This window comes from Setaria viridis, chromosome 4, assembly GCF_005286985.2.
Source record: "Setaria viridis chromosome 4, Setaria_viridis_v4.0, whole genome shotgun sequence".
NCBI lineage: Eukaryota > Viridiplantae > Streptophyta > Magnoliopsida > Poales > Poaceae > Setaria > Setaria viridis.
The window spans coordinates 25,778,564-25,800,379 of NC_048266.2; the positions used below are offsets into that span (position 1 = coordinate 25,778,564).

The 21,816-nt window shown below is 45.1% G+C and overlaps 2 protein-coding genes and 3 pseudogenes across 2 annotated transcripts; 4 read left to right on the forward strand and 1 right to left on the reverse strand.

Annotated features, from left to right (window-relative positions):
• Window positions 1-282: 282 nt before the first annotated feature.
• On the reverse strand, window positions 283-15,007 carry LOC117851548 (GDSL esterase/lipase At5g55050). The gene is made up of 4 exons (XM_034733372.2): window positions 13,726-15,007; window positions 13,486-13,619; window positions 13,026-13,283; window positions 283-860 (listed from the first exon to the last, which is right to left on the reverse strand). The coding sequence occupies exons 1-4, from the start codon at window positions 14,063-14,065 to the stop codon at window positions 354-356; spliced, it is 1,239 nt and encodes a 412-aa protein (XP_034589263.1). The 5' UTR covers window positions 14,066-15,007; the 3' UTR covers window positions 283-353.
• Window positions 1,125-3,200, forward strand: LOC140222466 (uncharacterized; annotated as a pseudogene).
• On the forward strand, window positions 3,197-3,982 carry LOC140222467 (uncharacterized; annotated as a pseudogene).
• LOC140222468 (uncharacterized) lies at window positions 4,110-5,377 on the forward strand (annotated as a pseudogene).
• A 910-nt stretch (window positions 15,008-15,917) lies between the features above and the next one.
• Window positions 15,918-18,490, forward strand: LOC140222624 (uncharacterized). The gene has a single exon (XM_072293454.1). It carries the CDS (start codon window positions 15,918-15,920, stop codon window positions 18,396-18,398), a length of 2,481 nt encoding a protein of 826 aa, XP_072149555.1. The 3' UTR covers window positions 18,399-18,490.
• Window positions 18,491-21,816: the final 3,326 nt, after the last annotated feature.

The window sequence follows — 21,816 nt, forward strand, 5'->3', positions numbered from 1 at the left end:
CGGTAAAAAAAAAGAGGGTAGAGAATCCATGGGTTAACTGACGCAATGTAGGGAAGTGTCAAATAAGGAATCGAAGTTCAAAATTTTCAATGCTAAATAAGGAATACTTCATTTTTCTAATGTTAAATAGGGGATTTTATTTTAAGTTATTCATGTTCATTAACTAGTCATGAATCATGATCTTTTTTTACAACAATTATATCCTTATTTGTACCTATAGAACCGAATAGCCGTAGCCGATCAGGGATTGTGAATTATACGCACGATTGAAATTCACGAACGGCCTTAGAAACAAGAGCTATGCTTCTCCGAATTTCGATTTCATGATTCTCCATTTCAAGTGGCCTGCTATCTCATCTGCTCGACTCTAATGCTTCCGTGATTTCACTAACTGATCCGGCCAGTTGCATGAAGTTGACGGGATTGGTATACTTGGCCGGCCCGTTGCAGAATGCCTGAGCGATGAGAAACGCTGTCCGCTGGGAGAAGTGCGCGCGATCCCAGAAGACATGCTGGTCGCGGTTGGCGCAGAGCGTGGAGTTGGGAGAGCACTGCGCCTCCCCGCGCAGCCTCCCGCCGCCGCAGCACGCGCCGGCGACCTCGGTGTACCCGGACGCCTGCGGGTCGGCCAAGGTGTCCCGCGTGAAGGCGAAGAGGTCGGCGAGGGAGTAGGCGAGGCCCGGTAGCCTCCGGGCGAGGCCGGCGAGCCATGGCCGGAGGGCTTCGTTGAAGCCGCCGGCGAGCTGGTTGAGGCTGTCCCAGCACTCGCCCGTCGGGCTGAGCACCCGCACCGCCGGCACGCACCCTAGCAGCCCAATGTTGATTATGGCAAACTTCCTCGCGCCCATTGAGTACAGCTCCTGATTGCATGTATACCGAATAGGTAAGCCGGCCAATCAATCAATCAATCAAAAGAAATAATAGTAATAGGAGAAAGCTACCATAGTACGTCCGTTTTTTTTGCTAGCTTTACGTGGCACCCAATTGCTCTCTCTCTCTCTAAATGTGGCGAGATTGGCCTAAATATGCTATTTATATCTCTAGTGAGACCGCGCTATTCAGCGAGTTTAAGGTTTGACGAGGTTCGGAAGATTTTAATTTGGAGATTTGGAGGAGGTTCGTCCATGGAGGAAGGTTGGCTTGATAGTGGAGGTAACTGCACTACTGGAAACTGAACATTTGTCCAACGCATTAGTACCGAATGTCATTTTATCCGGTACTAATACCGTATGTTAGTACCTGGTGTCAGTACCGGTCTTCACGCACAGTACCACCGGAGTCCCTATAGTACTGGTTTTGACCCTCAGCCAGTACTAAATGGCGGCATGGGACCGGGTGGCTAATGGCTAGATTCCCCTGGAAGCCATTTAGTACCGGCTGGTAGCTTCAACCGACTAAATGGTGTTCACGCACATGTGTACCAACTGTTAGTTTTAGGCGGTACTAAATATCACAATTTAGTACCGGCTAGAGCCACCAACCGATACTAACGTACAAACTATAAAATAAGCTCCTTCCTTTTTCCCGAGCCCGAGCTCAACCATTTGACCGAGAGCTCAGGCTTCTTCACTCCCATGGTGACCTAGGGGAGGTGCTGCCTATTTTTCCCACGATTTTGGTGGATTTCACTCTTCCAACTATTATAAAGGTTAGGACTTCATCCTCCCTCCTCTCATAATTAGTATTCTATGTTTCATGCTTTGTAGCTAGAGAAATTTGTGATTTTTTAGAGTGAGGATGAATGGAGAGTTTTTCAATTTATACATGCATGTAGAATGTAGAATTTTTAGATATTGAGAAATTCTTATTGGATGTTGACAAATATGTGTTGTGTTAATTACTTTTGTTGCTTTACAAAAATAACATAAGTACAATGTTGAAACGGAAACAATCAACTAATTTTATTGCTTTACATAAATAACATAGTTGAGCTCAAGCTAACGACGATTCGGGACAAAGGGAGTTATTGCCGAAATTCCCCATAAAACTTGTAGGGATTTAATTTGCTCATCGAAAGTGGTCCATATATAAAATGTTAGCAATATTTTTCAGAGAGTATTTTTTTTTACATTTTTTGCTTTACAAATGGAGAAGTAAATTAAAAAACTTTTTGCAGATGGACCAACAATGGATGTACGACGACCGGTGCCCCATGTCGTTCATTAATGGCCTAAAGACTTTTCTCAAAATGGCAGAGGCCAACAAGTCGCCGAAGGGTTTCATGTGCTGTCCATGCAGAATGTGCAAAAATAACAAGGATTACTCTAATAGAAAAACTCTACACGACCACATATGTCGTTGGGGTTTCATGGATAACTATATTCTTTGGATCAAACATAGAGAAAGAGGAGTTGTAATGGAAGATGGTGAAGAAGATGATGATGATAACAACATTCCTGCTGACTGGGTTGAAGGTGGTGCCTTTGCAGATTTTGAAATGGGTGAGGCTGAAGAAGATTTTGCAAAAGATGAACCAGCTGACGAACTAAGTCAGGTGTTGCTATATGCAAAGAAAGACTCCGAAAATACAAAGGAGACAAAAAAATTTGAGAAGATGTTGGATGATCACAAAAAGTTGGGTAGCATGCTGGAATTGATGCATTGGAAGGCAGCAAATGGTGTGACTGATAAGGGATTTGGGGAGCTATTAAGAGTCGTAAAAAACATGTTCCTCGAGGGTACTACCCTCGCCACATATGAAGCAAAAAAAATTATTTGCCCTCTAGGATTGGATGTACAGAAGATACACGCATGTCCTAATAATTGTATTCTTTATCATAGCTAGGAATATGAGAAATTGGATGCTTGTCCTATTTACAAGGCATTGCAGTATAAGATCATGCGAGATGATCCTGGTGATGTTGATGGGTAACCTGTCAAGAAGAGAGTTCTAGCAAAGGTGATGTGGTATTTCCCTGTAATACCACATTTGAAGCACTTGTTCAGAAATAAGGCGCACGCTAAGTTGATGCGATGGCGCAAAGAAGAACGTAAGCAAGATGAGAAGCTAAGACACCCCGCAGATGGTTCCCAGTGGAGAAACGTTGACAGAGAATTTCCATGCTTTGAGAATGACGCAAGCAAGATAAGGTTTGGTTTAAGCACTGATGGAATGAATCCATTTGGTGAGTTCGGTAGTGCTCATAGTACATGGCTTGTGACCCTATATATCTTCAACCTTCCGTATTAGTTGTGCATGAAGCGCAAGTTCATCATGATGTCAATCATTATCCAAGGTCCAAAACAACCTGGCAACGACATTGATGTGTACCTAAGACCATTGGTTGATGAACTTTTACTATTCTGGAAGGAAGAAAGTGTACCTGTGTGGGATAACGACAAACAAGAGACTTTCATTCTCAAAGCATTGCTTTTTGTAACCATCAATGATTGGCCTACACTTAGTAAACCTATCGGGACAGACGAACAAAGGATATCGGGCATTCACCCACTGTCTAGATGTATTTGAAACACTGTCGGAAGGTGGTGTATATGGGCCATCGTCGATTTCTTCCTGCGAATCACCCTTTAAGAAAAAAGGAAAGTTTTTAAAGGGGAGCTCGACACTTGTGCTAAGCCTTTGCACCATAATGGAAAGCGTGTATTTTCTATGATAAAGGATGTGAAGGTAGTCTTTGGTAAGGGTTTCGGTAGCCAACCTATTTCGAATGATGATAATGGATGTGCAGCCATGTGGAAGAAGTCTATATTCTAGGAGCTACCTTATTGGGAACTTTTAGAGGTCCGCAACACAATTGATGTGATGCACCTGATGAAGAATCTTTGCATGAACCTGCTAGATTTCCTCGGTGTTTATGGGGGCGCCAAAGGATACATTGGAAGCAAGACAGGACTTGAAATGTATGGAACAATGAGAGGACCTACATCCGGAAAAGAGAGAGAATGGACAACACTACTTATGTCCTACCAGCTAGACTCTCAACAACGAGGAGAAAGAAAGCATGTTTGTTTGCTTGAATAGTATGAAAGTCTCATCCGCATACTCCTCTAATATACAGGGAATAATAAATGTGAAAGAGAAGAAATTCACAAATCTAAAGTCACATGACTGCCACGTCATGATGACATAGTTGCTTCTGGTTGCACTGATGGGTATTCTACCAGAGAATGTGAGATTGTCAATCGTAAAGCTATGTGCGTTCCTCAATGAAATTTCACATAAGGCAATCGATCCAAACAATCTAATAAAGCTAAATAATGACGTGGTTCAATATCTTGTCAGCTTTGAAATGGTCTTTCCACCTTCCTTAAATATTATGACTCATCTCTTAGTTCACCTTGTTAAAGAGATAACCATTCTGGGTCCAGTATACTTGCACAATATGTGGCCTTTCGAGAGGTTCATGTCAGTCCTAAAGAAGTATGTTTGCAATCGTGCCCGTTCAGAAGGAAGCATCACCAAAGGATATGGAACAGAGGAGGTCATTGAGTTTTGTGTTGAATTTATTGATGAACTTAGTTCGATAGGGATCCTTGTGTCATGACATGAGGGCCACGTGAAGGGAAAGGGCACACTCAAGAACAAAGCTAATATGAACATACATGAGACTGAAATCCACAAAGCAAACTTCACAGTGTTGCAAAATTCATCCTTAGTGGCTCCATATATGGAGGAGCACAAGGATATTGTACGGTCCGAAAATCCAGGGAAGTCTGAGGAATGGATTACACGGCATCACATAGATACTTTTGCAACATGGATCCGACGACACCTCATGGGTAAAAAGATGATTGATGAACAACTTCAATGGGTCTCAATATTGCAATACCAAGGGTACGAGATAAATGGGTATACATTTTATATGAGAGCCCAAGATCAAAAGAGTACCAACCAAAATAGTGGTGTCCGTATAGTTGCAATAGACAATAATGGGAATAAGGAAATTACTATGGCGTCATAGAAGAGATTTGGGAACTTGATTGTGGACCTTTGAAGGTCCCTTTGTTTTGCTGCCAATGGGTTGCTGGAGGAGGCATAAGAAAAGACCGTTATGGGATGACAATAGTGGATCTAAACAAGATTGGATATAGAGATGAACCATTCATCCTAGCCATGGATGTGAGTCAGGTTTTCTATGTGAAGTACATGTTAAGCAAACCCAAGACGAAGGCTGGTAAAAAGTCAGAAGATGAGCCAAAATGTCATATAGTTCTGCCAGGGAAAAGAAAAATCATTGGAGTTGAGGACATTTTGGAGAAGTTAGAAGATTTTGATCAGTTTGATGACCTTCCTCTATTCTTAGTTCAGGTTGACCCCAGCATCTTATTATCCAAAGAAGACGCTCCGTACTTACGCTGCGATCATGACTAAGGGACGTTCGTCAAGAAGAAGATTATCAATGTTCCCATTGAATAATGATGAGTTGCTTTAGAACTTTAATATTATGTAGTATTATATGGTCATGTGATGAACTATGTAATGTATTTTGTATAATTCGAATAACTATTTGGTATTTCTCTTGATTAACGATACTATTTTGGCTCATCAAAAGTCTGGAAACATTAAATTAGAGGCAATTATACAAGTACATTGTATACTGATGGCATAATTATCAAATTTATTGTAGCTAATATTTCTTAATATTTCTACATGATTAAAATAGTAGTTTTTTCCTTTTTTATGGATTACCAGCAGTATGGAAATATTTCATATCCTATTAGTAATTAAAAACTTCTAATTTTACTAAATAAATATATTATTGTATGGTGTAAGGATAATCAACAGTAAGGTATGAAATGTTTTTCAATTATTTTTCCTAAGTTTACTCCATTTATTAAGCATAAAACTAATATAACAATAATTTTAGAAATAAGAAAAGAAAATAGAGTGTTGGTGGGAAACGAAGTTGTAACGGCCTCGGGAAAAAAATCCTTCGCGTTAATCTTAATCCGAGTGCCTGATCCCCTGTCTCAGTTTTCGAGCCTAGGTGTTCAACCTCCAGATCTTCCGACCCCTTCGATCCGACCCCTCGCCGTGGTCTCCCCCAGTTCCGACCCCGCCGACCCCCAACCCACCATTGGATCTTCCTAAGCCATCCCACAACGTCGCCCTTCAGTTCGAAGCCGTGGACCACCGAGACTGACCGGTGGGCCCACGAGATCTTTTCCTCCAGATCTCCCGCGACAGGCGCACTCGAGTTGCATGCCCGCTTCAGAGTTCCCCAGCCACGTGGCTCAACTCCTCCGACGTCCGCCGCTCCGCCTCGTCGCCGGCCCATGACCGGATGGATTCTTGCGCCCCCTTCCTCAATCGCGACGAAAGCTCCTCTGCTACCCTTTCTGCAGCACCTCGCCGCCCGCGCCCATCATCACATCGCCAGATCCCGGCCGCAGAGCCCGATGCCGCCCGTCTTTTCCGTCACCTCGCCACAGTCGCGCCGCCCCGGTCCTCGCTACGCGACGATTCCTCCTCCGCCAACCCAGACCGCGGCAGCGGCAACTCCTTTTCCCGCCCTGTCAGAAGCCACCCCGACAATCTGTTGCTCCGTGCTCGCCCGCACGACCACAGCTGCCTGTCTTCTCACCTGTGCGCCCTCGTTTCCAGCGCTGTTTTTCCGGTCACTTCCATCAGATCCACCGCACGACGACGCCCACCTCCGCCAAATCTCAACCACCAGCAAACCTGCGCCTGCGCTGCCCTGACGTCAGTGCCCAATGGCCGCCGGTGTCATCCCCGAAGTCCTGCTCCACTGCCCTTGACGCTCAATTGCCACCCCGGCAGAGCACTCCATCATTTCTTCCCTGGCCTTCGCACCGCTCCCCCTTCCCTCTGCCGCGCAGCTATAAAATGGGATGCCGGAGTTCCGCCGGAGTTCCCCTTTGCCATCGCTGCCCTCTCTCTTGCTCCCTGTTCGAGCTCACAGCGCCACCACCTAAGTCTGAGGAACTCTCATCTCCGCGCAACACCACTTTCCCAGATCCACCAGCCACTGCTTTCAGTGCCGCGCAAGAGCTTGCTGTGATCCACAAGAAGCACCGCCGCCACCGGAACACCGCCGGACATCCTCGCCGTTGTCCCAAGCCCCTTAGTCCTTCCGCCCCAGCCTTCTCTGTAAGACGAAGGTAGGTTGCCGACCCTTGTTCGCCTTGTCCGACCCCTCCTATCTGCCCGACCCCGGTTCCGTCTCGCCCGACCCTGTCTGTTCCGCCGACCCTTCTCCGCCTCGCCCGAGGGCTCGGCTGTACCTTTTTCTTTGAACCGAGGGTGTATGTGTAAAACTTGGGGACTTCTCAGCGTTAAGTCTGAGGACCCCTAGCACATCTATTCCTCTAGATTAAGGGCCAGATCATAAGTTTCTCCCCCCTCCTCCGACCCTTACATCTTGATCTCCCTCAACTCCATCGAACCTCCCCACCTCCTGTAACTTGCCGCAAGTTTCTAGGCTCAAACTTGCAGGTGTTGTTGTTGAAATAACCGTCTATGCTAACCAATGCGTTGCATTCGTGTAGAGCTGCGTCTCGCTGACGGCTACTATGAGCTGCACCCGGCGCCAGAAGACGACGGTGTAGCTGAGCTCCTGCTTCCAGAAACCGAAGCTACCGAAGAAGACGAGCAGTTCCCTTCCTCCTTGCTCGAAGGCAAGCCCCGGATGCATGAATCCCCTATGTTTTACCAGACTTGCGCATGCCTTCTTTAACATGCTTGTGCATTTACGTATAGGAGTTGTTTGAAACCATAGATGCATAACTTAGCTCCCTTGATCTGAACACTAGCTGTTGGACCGAGTAGATGCTTTGCTTAAATAGGAAATGGTAAAAGCCGAGTGATTCCCTGTCACTCGCGAGTTGTAGGAGTTGGATGTTTACCCTTCTGTCACAACTATAAGGACGATGGACGGGGTAGGGTTTTGGGTAACTCTTTGGTGGTCGGATGATCGCCCCGTCTATCTATGAAACATGCTAAGGCCCGACAGTGGTGGTGTTCGTGATCAAGTGTTTGAAAGTACTAATCTCATACCTAGTATGGGATGGGGAAGCCTAGTACCTGATTGAACTAGGGCGTGGCTTATACCCCTGTTGTCCCTGGAACGAGGTTCCCATGGTGCATCATGTGGGTGCAAGTGCGGTCACAGTATGGTAGAGGTCGGGACTGTGGAGCATTGCATGCCAAGGGAAGTTTGGACCTGACACGCGCCTGGGAATTGATGGGGACGGCCGACACAGGAAGCGGCCCTTGTGGTGCGCGGATGTCGTGAGATTAGGTTCGCCATGCATGGTTAAGAAACTCGAATCGATTCATCTGCCTCTCACAGTTTGAGACTACTTGATCGCTATGTCACCCTGAGTAAATAAGGAATCTGATGATGACATGGTTTTGTTGATGATGTATATACCCTTTGGTTGGTTCTATGATTGCCTAGGATAGGTTGCAAACCTAGATCGGATAATGAACTTAGAACCGGAGCTAAAACTTGAAAGTAGGGATACACCTAGCGCTTTTGGCAAACAAACCCCTCAGCCAAAAAGCCTTGCATGTCTAGAGGAGGTAGTTTAGAGCGCTCCCTGTCGGTTAAGTCTTGTTGAGCTTAGTAGCTCAGCCTTGTTGTGGCTCTTCTTTTTCAGGTGAAGTTGCTGCCTCTGAGCCTCCTTCTGCTGGCACTTGGCCACCCCAACTCCCTCCGGGTTGGATGGTCGAGTTGGATCCCTCCTCGGACGGCGAGGAGAGGGATCTTTGATGTCCCGGTTGGCCTCACCAGGGATGTCCGACCCCGACGAGTTAGCTTCCGCTAGTGGTTTTTACCTTTTTGATGTTTTTCTGCCGAACCTTGTAAAACTCTGATGTTGTTTTATAACCAAACTAAATGGTTAATTTGTTAACTCGGTGGACTTGTTGTATTCTCTGGAACCGCTCACCTTCGTGTGGGTTTGCTATTCGGTCCTGTTCAAGTGGTTTAATCGGATGAAATCCGACGGCACTTCGTGTTACTTGGTTTAGGCGTGAGTGTCGCGTATCATGCGGCTGAATCATGTTTAATCAAGCAAACCCAAAGTGGATCCGCCACAGAAACACTGGGGAAGATTAGTACCGGGCGGATGCTTTGCCCGGTACTAAATTTGCCCAGTTTCGCCTCCCGCCTTTTTGGCCAAATTAGTACCGGGCGGTGGCCTTGCTCGGTACTAAATGACATAATTTAGTATCGGGCAGTAGCTTTGCCCGGTACTAAAAGCCATCATCACATAAGTGGATGAGGAAGGATCACCAATTGCTCCCCCCGATGTGTTAACGATATTTGTCAATCAATGTGGGTATATTGTTCGGGAAAGCATCCCCATAATCATTAAAAAATGGAGAGCAACCACATTTACTGATGCACCTGAAGACCTCGCTCCTTGAGCGAGAGAAGGAATTGTGTTGGTAACAGTTGATACTGCACTTCACATATCCAGAAGTGAAAGCAAAACAACTGAAGGAATTTGCCTTTAGGGAGATGTCAATTGCTTTCCAGACGTAAAAAAAACTTGCACAAAGACTTTATCAAGAAGGGCATCGAACCAGATTTGGAGAACAAGTTTCAGAAACTAGCACTTTATTGGGAAGCATTCAAGCAATACAAGTTGTCGGAAGATGCAAAAAAGTGAGCTGTACAAGCTAAAGATAATGCGAGCAAAAAGAAACATTATCATCGTCTTAGCCAAGGAGGTTATAAGATGGCGATGCCGAAATGGCAGAGGATGGAAGATGACCTAATCGCAAGAGGAATCGTGCCAACAACTCTCAATTGGCCATTGCGAGCAACAAACTTTTTCTATGCTCATGGCAGCACACTAAATAGGGAAGATGGATCGTTTATTACTATGATTCATTAATAGTAGAATTCACCAGGTTGGAAGATGCACTAAAAGCTAAATGGAAAGGAAATTTCAAGCCTGACAGAGAGAAAGACAAGTTGACTTATGCACTTGGGAATCCGGAACACACTGGACGTGTCCGAGGCATGGGTGTAGTTCCATAGAAGAAAGGCTTCAGTGAAGATATTGAGTCTTATATAAGTTGAAGAAGAAGCAAGGCCGCAACAGAAGAGAAGTTGCATATCCTAGAAGAACAAGTAGCTTCCACTAATGAAAGAATGGATCAGCTTCAAGAGGTGTTAGCACTTAGCCAAGCAGGAGCTGCATCAGGTGCTAATGGTGACATAATTTGCCCCGCTTCCCAGCGTCATAGTAGCGTCTCTTCCACGGAGTTCCAACTAGTAGAAGAATCGTCTGACATGGTTGCGGGCAACAATGAACACTACCCCGTGGACGATATCACTGTGAGGACCCCACATGAGCTTCTTACTCCGGTGAGGAAAACGGTCAAAGTAGTGGCTCATGGTATTGTTGAAGTACTGGTACTGGGTGGGACAATTCATGGCATGCAGATTCTTGAAGGAGATGCTAGAGTCCAGGTTGACCGAGTGGAAACAGGATGGGAAGACCTAGACCTCGAGATCCTTGGAGGCAATGGTGGAATGGAACTAGGATATGCCATCCACACCTGGATTTGTTGGGCCAAGCGCTACATAAGGTTTCCATAAGCAGTCACAGTTCCCGCATCATCCCCTCAGAGCTCAAGGCATAGATCACCAATACCACCATCCAGGGATGCACCTTCTCAAGGGACCAAAGCATTAGTCCATCATCCCCACCAGCTACAAGGGACCAAAGCATGAGTTCACCACTACCTCAACCTCCAGTTTGTAAGAAGAAAAACTCGAAGGCTTTGGTCCCTCCACCTCCGAAGTAGAAGAAAAACCTACCTCCGAAGCTTCCATATGAACAAACTATGGAGAAAATCATGCGATATCTATGGCTAAAGTTGCTGCTCACTTCAGGCCAAAGAAGAAGCCTAAGGAACCACCAATTGATGAAGCAACGAAGAAATACTTTAAATCCCTGGTGTTTAAAAAAGTGGTGAAAGAACCCATCTTGGACTATGATCGCTCAATCACAAAGGCATTTGAGAAGAAAAAAAGATCACAGTCCACCATTCCCCAGCTCAGAGAACAATCTCAACAATCGATCGATCTGCTCAAAGTGCTTTCAGAAGAAGATGAGATTCTAGCTCAATGGATTGCTGAGACCAATCTCACAAAAGAGCAACTCCTAGGGGGGAGAATATCGAAACTCACCCAGGTACTGGTAAATAGGAGTTTAAGTTAGGGGAACCTCTTGTGCAGCCACAGTTGGTGCCTCACCTACCAACGAAAATGAGGCAACTGCAGATGGACGGATCATGTTCGCTGCTTGGGTTCAAGATCATGATTACTTTTAATGGCTAGATGACATATGGATTGAGTTTGAAAGTCTATGGTACTTGTACCATCAAGACGCTATTGACAAGTCTCTCATTAGTGCATGGGTTCTGTAAGTGTTTGCTGTGATATCTACATCCTAGCTTCTAAATTAATTGTGGCTGTCTCATCCCCTCTTTTATTTTGTATCATGCAGAATGGAGATTCAACATTGCTAGAGAAAACAATAGTATCATGTCGGCTTCATGGACCCTCATGTTATACACGAGGAATGCTTAATGCAATGGTCAAATCGGACCATGAAAACTATTTTCAACTTCCTAGATAAACAACATCACATGCAATACATACTTTTGTTGTACAACTTTCAGTGAGTTATTCATCCCTTTTTTCATCATCCGATTCAAATTAATATTAAGTATGTCTAACATTGCGTGTGTATATGTATATGAATAGGTTCCATTGGATACTGCTTGTTATCGAGATTGATCAAAGCCACGTCATAGTGTTGGACCCGAAGAGGAAACCAAAAGCAGAGTACCAAAGCCTCGTAAATGCACTTAACAGGGTATGGTCTCGCTTCATAAAAAACACCTAGAATCGTTCAACGGAGAACTTTATATCAGGGATAACTTTCCGGTATGATTTCAATTTGGACATTAGTGCATGTCATTTCTTTAAAAATCACGACCGCTTGAATATTTCTTAACTCCTTTTTCCATATTTAGTGTTTGAGGCAGGAGGATGGAAACAACTTATGTAGATAGTACCGTTGTGAGTTCATCCACAGCATTGTAGGTCCCAAGAAAGGCAGGAATCGTCAACACCAAATACATAAACACAATTCATATCAATTTTAATATTTTTCAATATGCACATATATTGGTTTAAAATGACGATGTTAATTTGCACGTGACAGATTGCTGAAATGAGAGAAGATCTCATCGCCCCAGAACGACTCAGGACAATTCAAGAACAACTATGTGGATTCCTTTTGGAGGATGTCGTAAATCCAAAGGGAGAATTGTATTATGATGGAACAAGTGTGGGTCAACTTCATTCAATCAGGGACTCGGATGACGATGCGTAGTGCATATTCAGAAAACTTATAATATTTAAAGTGTATATAAATTGTATAAATATAATATATGTAAACTTTACTATGTGCTAGATTAATATATATATATATATTAGCGTAATATTACTACTATACGCAAATGGATATTCTACAACTAATACGAATACTAACCAACCCACAAATTAAAATGAAAGGAAAAAAAGAATAACCATTTAGTACCGGTTGGTTACTAAATTGCCATCTTTTACCAACCGGTACTAAACTGCCGTCCGCAACAGCACGACGTGTCTTGTAGTTTAGTACCGGTTGGTACTACAAACATGTACTAAATGGCCCATTTAGTACTAAGCATTTTGGCCGGTGCTAAATGGTGTGGTATTTAGTACCGAACAAGCCGTACAGATTAGACGTCTAGTACTAAAGGGGGTTACTAAGTGGGGGTACGAAAGGTCGGTTCTGCAGTAGTGTTGGTAGACGAGGTGGAAAGATAGTGGGATGCTGTCGGCAAGCGGGTACTGGAAGATGAGTGAGGAAAATAGTTGAGATGAAAGATGCTATGACCCTCGGATAAAGATAAAGGGCCCAACATTTGGGTATAGGGCAAGGGGTAAATGAAAAGTGTCATAATCAGTGAGGTTCCATTTTGAGAAAAATAAAATAATGTTGCGCAAGATTGAGCCAGAGCACTGTACCCTCATAGTTGCAGTGTAGTTGGAGATGAGGTTACCGTAGAGCACATCCGTTTCCCTCCTTTGCTCCACAGCTGACCTATTTTGCGCCCGCTCTGCGCTTTCGAAGACGTACATGTCATTGTTGCCGATGCCGATGAGGAAGATTGACCTGGAGAGCAGGGCATTCGCCACATTGGGGCCCAATGCGGCAACCATCTTTGCCTTGGTGGTGCCGAAGTACTGCACCTGCTTCGACAACCGGATTGTGTTTCCGGCATTCTGCATATATATGCATATATTCTCTAGTTATCACAATCATAGCTTGTATACGCACGTGCATATTAATTAGTCCAACCTTTTTCAGAATATATTTTTATATTAACTAGTTCGTTCTAGCATCCTATAATGAAAAATCGAGGGAGTAACTACTTATACCGGAGGAATTTCTTTTACTAGTTTAATCCCACGTTAAAGTACTTACAGTGGAGTCAAGGATCCCAGCTCCTCCGGAAGCATAGCTGATGCCATTGGCGACAGCGTTCTGGACCAGAGGGCCGGAGCTCGGTGCCAGCGACAGATAGGCAGGAGGACTACTCGCAAATCCCATGCTCTTTGCTGCAGCACATACAAGCGCATGGGCCGATAAAATTTAGCGTGCGGTCCATACAAATTATGCAAACAGATATATCATACAGATGAGTATGCGAAAAAAACTCCATACCGACATAGTCGGCGATGTTGTAGCCGTTGCTGAACCTTCCTGTCGGGATGGAGCTTGGGAAGTCGATGCCATTGTAGCGCCTGTTGGCCCTGGCGACGGACACCCCCGGCAGGTAGTTGTTGTTGCCGACATCCAGTATGGAGGACCCGAACACGTACATCGCCGTCGCCGGCGGCCGAGCTCCGGCGGCGACGGTGCCGATGAGCACCTGCACACATATCACAAGACGCAGCAGAAGACCTCCCATAATTTGCTTAGTCAACTGTGAGAGGAAAACAGTTTGATGACTGATAAGCCGACTGAATAAGCTAAAGTGAACAAATCCTGCTACTGCTTCCATTGATGCTACTGCCTGCCTACTTTGCTGTCTAGTGCCTCTCTTGCCTATTGATTGGCGTGACTTGCAGGTCGGACAAAATAAATGATGGCGAAGGGACAGGCGCGACAAGCGCGCCCACACAGATGCAGATGCAGACGCATGACACTGGCAATTTTCGATCCGTTCATTCGAGAAAGCTATCACTCACTCTCTCGAGTGATTCGCAGCTCTCCCTCGCTCGATTTTTCTTCCTTCCCATCTGGGCAGGATTTCCCATTTCATCTCTGTCGAACTCCGGTGAAATTAGAAATTCATAGGCTAGAGGTTCGTTGAAACCGCCCAGGATCGATCAGGTCGAGCAGCAACTACTCTCACGAACTCTCCGGACAAGAGAAGTTTTTGCGGCAACCGAGGCCCTTTTTTCTCTGTATTCAACTCAATCAAAAAACAAACTATTACACGATGCTCAGTGCATTGCTACACCTCAGTAGTTTTATACATCATCTTATACAGTACCACATAAAATTTTTGCTGATGTGGAAGAGAGAGAATGACGAGAAAAGAAGGTTGTTGTTTCGCGAAACAACCACCTCATAGGTTAGATTTTAGAACTATGAGACTACTACTCCACCGTTATATGAGTTATGGTTGACATGCAACTTATAATATTTTTTTTTCTCTATGCACAATTAAGAAAATAGAATTACTATAAGACAACATCCTATTGTACAGATTGTTTGTTTAATTATTTTAAAATTACATGTCAATGCATGAGACCACCTATTAGACAACATCGTGCTGAGCCATGTGACGACTTGACACACCGCCCGAGCAACTTCCTGTGGCCGCAGGGGCAGGCCCACTTAGATTCAATGGTATTTAATTGAATACCCATTATTTTTGTAAAAAAAATTCATATATATAGTGTATTTTAGGTATATGTATGAAAAAAACAAAAATATAGAAGTAGCACACGTATTTCACTCAAAAAGGCCCACCGGAGGCCAACTTCGCTCTCTGGCCCAACTGGCCAACTGGCCCATCCGGCCATCCGGCCCATCCGCCCCACTCGAGTGCCCCCTCCCGCCCCCCCCCCCCACGCCTAGCACGCACACACGGTTCACGGGCTCACGGCGCGCCGCTAGGGTTCACAGCGGCGGCAGTCCGGCGGCGGCGGCGGCCAAGCGGCGGCGCGGCGGCTGGAGGGGCGGAGGCGCGGCGGCCTGCGAATCGCGGGCGGCCGGTCGCCGGCGCGGTGCGCGCGGCGCGCAGGCGCACGGAGCCAGAGCGGCGGGCCGGCGGCTCCGCGGCGGCCGGCGAGCGGCGAGCCGGAGGCGGCTGGGGGGCGGACCGGCGGAGGCGCGTGCCTGGTCGGCGGCAGGCGGGCCGCGGGTGGCCGGCGCGGTGCGCCTCGGCGCCAGCCGGCTCGGTGTCTGGCGCCTGCAGCCCGCAGCCCCGCACGGCGCACGGTGCACGTAGGCAGTGGCAGGGACCCCGGAGCCGCGGAGCGGCGGCCGGGCCGGCGGCTTCGTGGCGGGCCGGCGGCCGGCGAGCAGGCGGCGGCGCCGCCGTCCGACCCGGCGAGCACGCGGCGACCTACTGGACTACTGGAGTACTGGGCGACCCGACGAGCACGCGGTGACACCGCGACAGTACTGCCGGTCTGCCCCCAAACTGCTGATTGTTGGTGAAATTGAGGTAATCATTTTCAATTGTTTGTCAGATTGGAATAGCACATCAACTTGCAAAATGTGGATGCTCACAAATTTAGTTCAATGTGAAATTGTAAATATCTGATAACTTGTGATTGTGTAACTTTTAGGTTTGAACCATGAAGAGGAAGGGTAGTGCCGCTACTGATTTGAGGATTTTCATGGCAAGGGCTGCTGCAAAGAAGAGACAACCTGAACCGGAGAATGTTAATCAATCTTGCAATGAAAGTCAAATGCAAGTAGTGTTATTCCAAGGACAAAGTGGTAGTGAAACAAGCACGGTACCACCTGAGAGATCTAATCAGCCACCAAATCACGGTACAACAGAAATTGGTGAATCCATACCCGTGGAAGAAAATGATTCTAGTGATGAAGACAAGAATGATTATGGCATTGAGCATGATCCTGGATTGAGGGCTCCGATCTCAAGCTATGATGTCAATGACCAAGATTCAGTTAGAAGGGCATACATTGCATTGGGGCCATGTCAACCAAAGATGAAGAGGGATGCTTTTCCGCAACATGATTGTGGAGGTATGCGCCGCTTCCAACATAAGTGGTTTGCTGAATTTAAGTGGATTGAGTACAGTGTGGATAAAGATGCTGCATTTTGCTTTGTTTGCTATTTGTTCAAAGATAGGTGCAAATTTCCTAGTGGAGATGCTTTTGTTGTTGAAGGGTTTAGAAATTGGAATATGAAAAGGAGAATTCATAGGCATGTTGGTGGTATCGATAGTGCTCATAGTGAAGCTGAAGAGAAATATAAATTGTTCATGAGACCTAAGGCATCAATCCGTGAATCTGTTGCATCAAACACTGCACAATTCAAGGCTAAGTATCTAGCTCGCTTGACATGGTCACTTAAGTGCATAAGATTTCTGTTGCGTCAAGGGTTGGCTTTTAGGGGTCATGATGAAACAAAGGATTCACTCAACAAGGGGAATTTTTGGGAACTTTTAGCATGGCTAGCAGGAAACTTTGAAGAGGTTAATCTGGTGGTACTAGAGAATGCACCACAAAACTGTCAGATGATAGATCACAAGATCCAGAAACAACTCATTGATGCTTGTGCTCATGAAACAACCAAATTTATTATAGACGAACTTGGTGATGAGTGTTTTGCAATTCTTGCTGATGAGTCAAGTGATGCATACCTATTGGAACAATTGGCTCTTTGTTTGCGTTTTGTCAATAAAAAAGGAGAACCAGTTGAGCGGTTTCTAGGTCTTGTCCAAGTTGAAGATACTACATCATTGACTCTTAAAGAAGCAATTCAGTCCTTGCTTATGAAATATCAATTGCCCCTATCCAAGGTACGTGGTCAAGGGTATGATGGAGCTAGTAATATGAAGGGTCATGTTAATGGTTTGAAGAAACTAATTATGGATGAGTCCCCTTCTGCTTATTATGTTCATTACTTCGCCCATCAACTTCAACTAACACTTGTAGCGGTTGCTAAGGAGAATACTGATTGTGATTGGTTCTTTGGGCAACTTGCTTATTTGTTGAATGTTCTAGGGATGTCTTGTAAAAAGATCCGTATGCTTCGCATTGCTCAAGCTGAATACATGATTGAAGCATTGAAATTGGGTGAAATTGAAACCGGGCAAGGATTGAATCAAGAGATGGGCTTAGCAAGGCCAGGTGATACACGATGGGGATCTCACTACAGAACTGTAATGCATGTTATGTTCTTGTATCCTCCAATCAAGAAAGTTCTCTTTAGGATTGGGAATGAAAGTAAAGGGGCTGAGGCTAATGGGGCTCAAACTATGCTCATAGTATTTAAGTCCTTTGAGTTTGTTTTCCTGCTACACTTGATGAATGAAATATTTGGATACACCAATGACTTGTGCAATGCTTTGCAAAAGAGGGAGCAAGATATCGTAAATGCAATGGATCTTCTGGAGTTCACAAAGGTAGAACTGGATGTTTTGAGACAAGATTCTGGATGGCAAGAATTTCTTACCAAGGTCACTTCTTTTTGTGAGAAGCACAATGTTAAAGTTGTTGACATGAATGGGAAGTATATTCCTATGCAAAGATCAAGGCAGTTCTACAGAGGTGCCATTAATTATCACCGGTTTCATGCTGATATGTTTTTGGGTGTCATTGATAGACAAGTTCAAGAGCTCAATAATAGGTTTGATGAGGTAAATACAGAGCTACTTAGATGCATGGCATCATTCAGTCCAGCTAATTCCTTTTCTGCTTTTAATGTTGAGAACTTGGTTAAGCTTGCTGGGTTCTATCCACATGACTTTGAATTTCAAGAAATAAACCAACTTCATTTTCAGTTGCACCACTATATCAATGATGTCAGAAATGATGAAAACTTCAAAAATTTGAGAAGTCTAGCAGAGTTGTCTATGATGCTAGTTAAAGAAGGAAAGGTTTCTCGGTATGACATTGTTTATAAACTTCTCAAATTGGTGCTTGTTCTCCCTATTGCAACTGCTGGTGTTGAGAGGGTCTTTTCTATAATGAATTTGATAAAGAACAAGAGAAGAAGTAAGATGGGGCAGAAATATTTGAATGGTTGCTTGGTCACATTGATTGAAAGAGAATTCTTCATGCAAGCTAAGGATAAGGACATCATCGCTTATTTTCAAAGCATTGCAGAATGGAAAGTTGTCCTATAGCTTGTAAGTTGTAATCTTTGTTACCATTTTACTGTTTTAGCCTCTATTTATTTCACATGTTGCCACTATTATATGTTGATCATTAGTAGCTGCACAATTTCAATTTCTGATAAATTTTATATTAATCAATGATGCTGCTACCACTTAATTATTATGTGTTATAAAACTATAATTTAGTCTGTCATTTTTTTTCCTACCATCTTCAATTTTGAATACCCATAGTCCAAATCCTGCGCCCGCCACTGTGTGGCCGGCTTCTCACGCACAGGCCCACACAATATCCACATGCACAGCCACTAGCTCTTGCATGCCACACCTGTGTGACGCCCCTCTAGCTAACAAAAAGTAGACTTACTCTGCTAACACATGCAACACACGTACGCGTTTGCTAACTAACCAGCTAACTAAACGTGCATATGTGACTAACAAAAGACCATGCACCGATGAACAAACTAACTCTGGCCACAACGTGAACTCAACACGTTTCCGCCGGCCATATGCTAATGCAGAACGTTTTAACGAATTAATGTGACAAACACATCTATCCTATATGCAAGAACTAAATATGCCCCTAGATTATTTCTAACAAGGTTCAGATTAATTTTTGGGATTGAAAGCTCATCTTAAATATGCCATATGCTAATGCATAACGTTTTAATGAGTGTCGTTTTAACAAGTCAATATTATTTCTAACAAGGTTCAGATTTTCGGGATTGAGAGCTCACCGACGCCCCTAGAGGGAAGGTAACTGGTGGAGGCAGGGGCGGATCCCGGGGGGGGCGCTGCAGCCCCCCGAGAGCTCGATTTTGCCTCTAAAATACTGTAGACAAAACCTCAAATCACTATGAATTTCTAGCTCTAGCCCTTAATCTCTACTATTTAGCTCCCCCTCGAGGTGTTCATCTTTGTTCCGCCCCTGGGTGGAGGTGATGGACATGGGTGACGAGGTGCCTAGGTGGTGCCGCTGGTCAGGTGGTGGAGGAGGGCAGTTTGGCAGTGCTAGGATAGGGACAAGGACGGTGGTGGTGGGAGGCAGCAGCAAGAGGGGAAGGAAAAGGTAGCTGCCGCGACGGGCTAGGGTTCTGCTGGAGCTTCACATCGGCTGATCGGCTCCGCTGGCATGAAGCTCTAATGAGACCATAACCCGCCGTGGTGAGGGGAGTTAAAGAGCGGCAGCAAGGATAAGGGAGCTCAATGGATGGAGAAGAAAACGAGAGCAAGAAGATGCGATCGCGAGGTAGATTATGGAACGTGGGCCATTGGATGCCGACCTAACAACCAAAAAAAATATGAGCCATTATTCCCTCTTTTCCATTACATAAACCCCATGGAAACAATAACACAGTTGAACACGAGTAGGCTCTGAATTTGCTCGTCATGACGCACGAACAAGTGAGCGGCGGAATCCGTACTTTAGCAGCTTGGTGAGAGGAGGGAGTGGGCGAGAGGCAGAGGCGTCTTGTGGGGCGTGGAGTAATTGTGGACACCATGACTCGTGAGCGAGCTGGGATGCTGACCTTTCGTTGCTGGATGCGCGCGGGGGAGGTGGAAGAAGACGGTAATGAATGGGAGAGGACCACTTTGTGTTCCTGGGCTGAGGTGTTGGGCTGGTTTACTTCAAAATGATGAAAAGAAAGAACAAGAAGGAAGGAAAGTAGAGAATGGCCCAAATCTAGGATTCAAGGGATTAAGAAACCATATGGATTTGTAAATTTTGATGTGTTCTAGGATTATTCAGTGAGATAGATTAGAATATGAATTCTATGAAAATGCAAATTGTTAAAACAAAAGGTACATTTAAAATTGTTATAATGACTTGCTTGTTTGATACTGTGTAAAGGAGAAAAAACACATATAAACATAAGAAAGAAAGGAGATAGGCATTATTGAGTAAATCTAGCCACATGAATGTTAACAGGCACATTAAAATTGTGGGTTATAATTATATTTTTAGTGCAGGTCCTTCCCTTTTTGCAAATTTGGGGTATAAGAAAGAAATTACATGTAAAACTAACCTTTTGGCCTCATTTCGTTTCAGTTGGATCCACCAACACCACAACTTAGGGTAACATGTGCCTGCTCTGCTATTTTAAAGTTAAAAGTCAGTATTTTCCTTTGATCTAGTAGCAAGTTTTACTTTGCCCTCAAGTAAACCATTTTAAGTATTTTTAAGTATAATTAAGTATATATAAAAATTAATATTCATGATACCAATTAAGTGATATTAAATTTGTCATGAAATGTATTTCTACAATATATTTATTTGGTGTTATAAATGTTGATACTTAAATTTCACCGGATTCTGAAAGAAAGAGATGATGGCACCCTACCACAACACAATGGTGATAGGAGGTTGATGGCAGCCATGTGATGAGGAAACTTGTAGGGTGGAGTCGTGGAGGAGAGGACCCAAAAAAGCTGGCATTTCTTATTTTTCCCATCAAGAGTAGTTTTTTTTGTTCTAAAAAAATCAAGAGTAGTTTTTTACTCGGTGTGAGTGGTTGTTGTAACGTAAGCTTTGACCACTGAAGAGCAATTCCAAAAACTCCCTTAGCCAAAAACCTTATTTAGGGAAAAATAAAAAAAACTTACCTCCAACAGCTCCCTCATCCTTCCCATAAAAATGCGTGGACACTAAAAACACCTCCGTCGACCCACATGTATGCGGGGACCAGTCCTTCCCCAGTCTTGGAATTTCTTGCAGCTCACGGCCACAGGCGGCCGCGGGAACCGTGATTCCCGGCGGTCCGGTCGCTGGAGCTTGTCGGAGGTAGGTCAGTGGCGGAGCTGGGGAAGTCTAGAGACGCGGGCGCGACGAAGATGGCCGGAGCGTGGACCACCTATGGGCGAAGGTGGCCGAGCTAGAGCAAAATTTCATCAGGTACAAGCACCGGCTCGCCGTTATACTCCTGCGACCGCGGCGTCTGCATGGCGTGGCGCTCCGCCCTCCCACCGCTGACCCCTTTGCTCCTCACCGTTTCCGGTTTTGACGCTCCCCGCAACCGCTAGGTCCATCCCGGCCGGCTCATGTCCTCTTCGTTCCTCACGGAGGGCTGCTCGTTCCACCTCTCCGAGGTTCCCACTGGTGGTGAACTCGTCAGCTTGAGCAATGGCTGGATCGCCATCGACCCCAGGGGATCTTTGATGAGGACATCATCATCAACGATACAACCACGCCGACACAAGTACTATTTTCTGGTCCTATTACTCGCGCCCGTGCTTGTCAATTTAATCATCAAGTAAGTTCACTCTTGAGTTTCTGTCCATCATATGTAGACCATGGAGACGCGTGCACTCTTGTTTTGGTTAGGAACCAGGGAGAAGATCGAAAGAGAAAAGGAGTCGCGTAGGCTGGATTCGGACTGCAGGACAACACCAACTTGTGATGGTCACCACGGTCGCATACAGACATGGATTG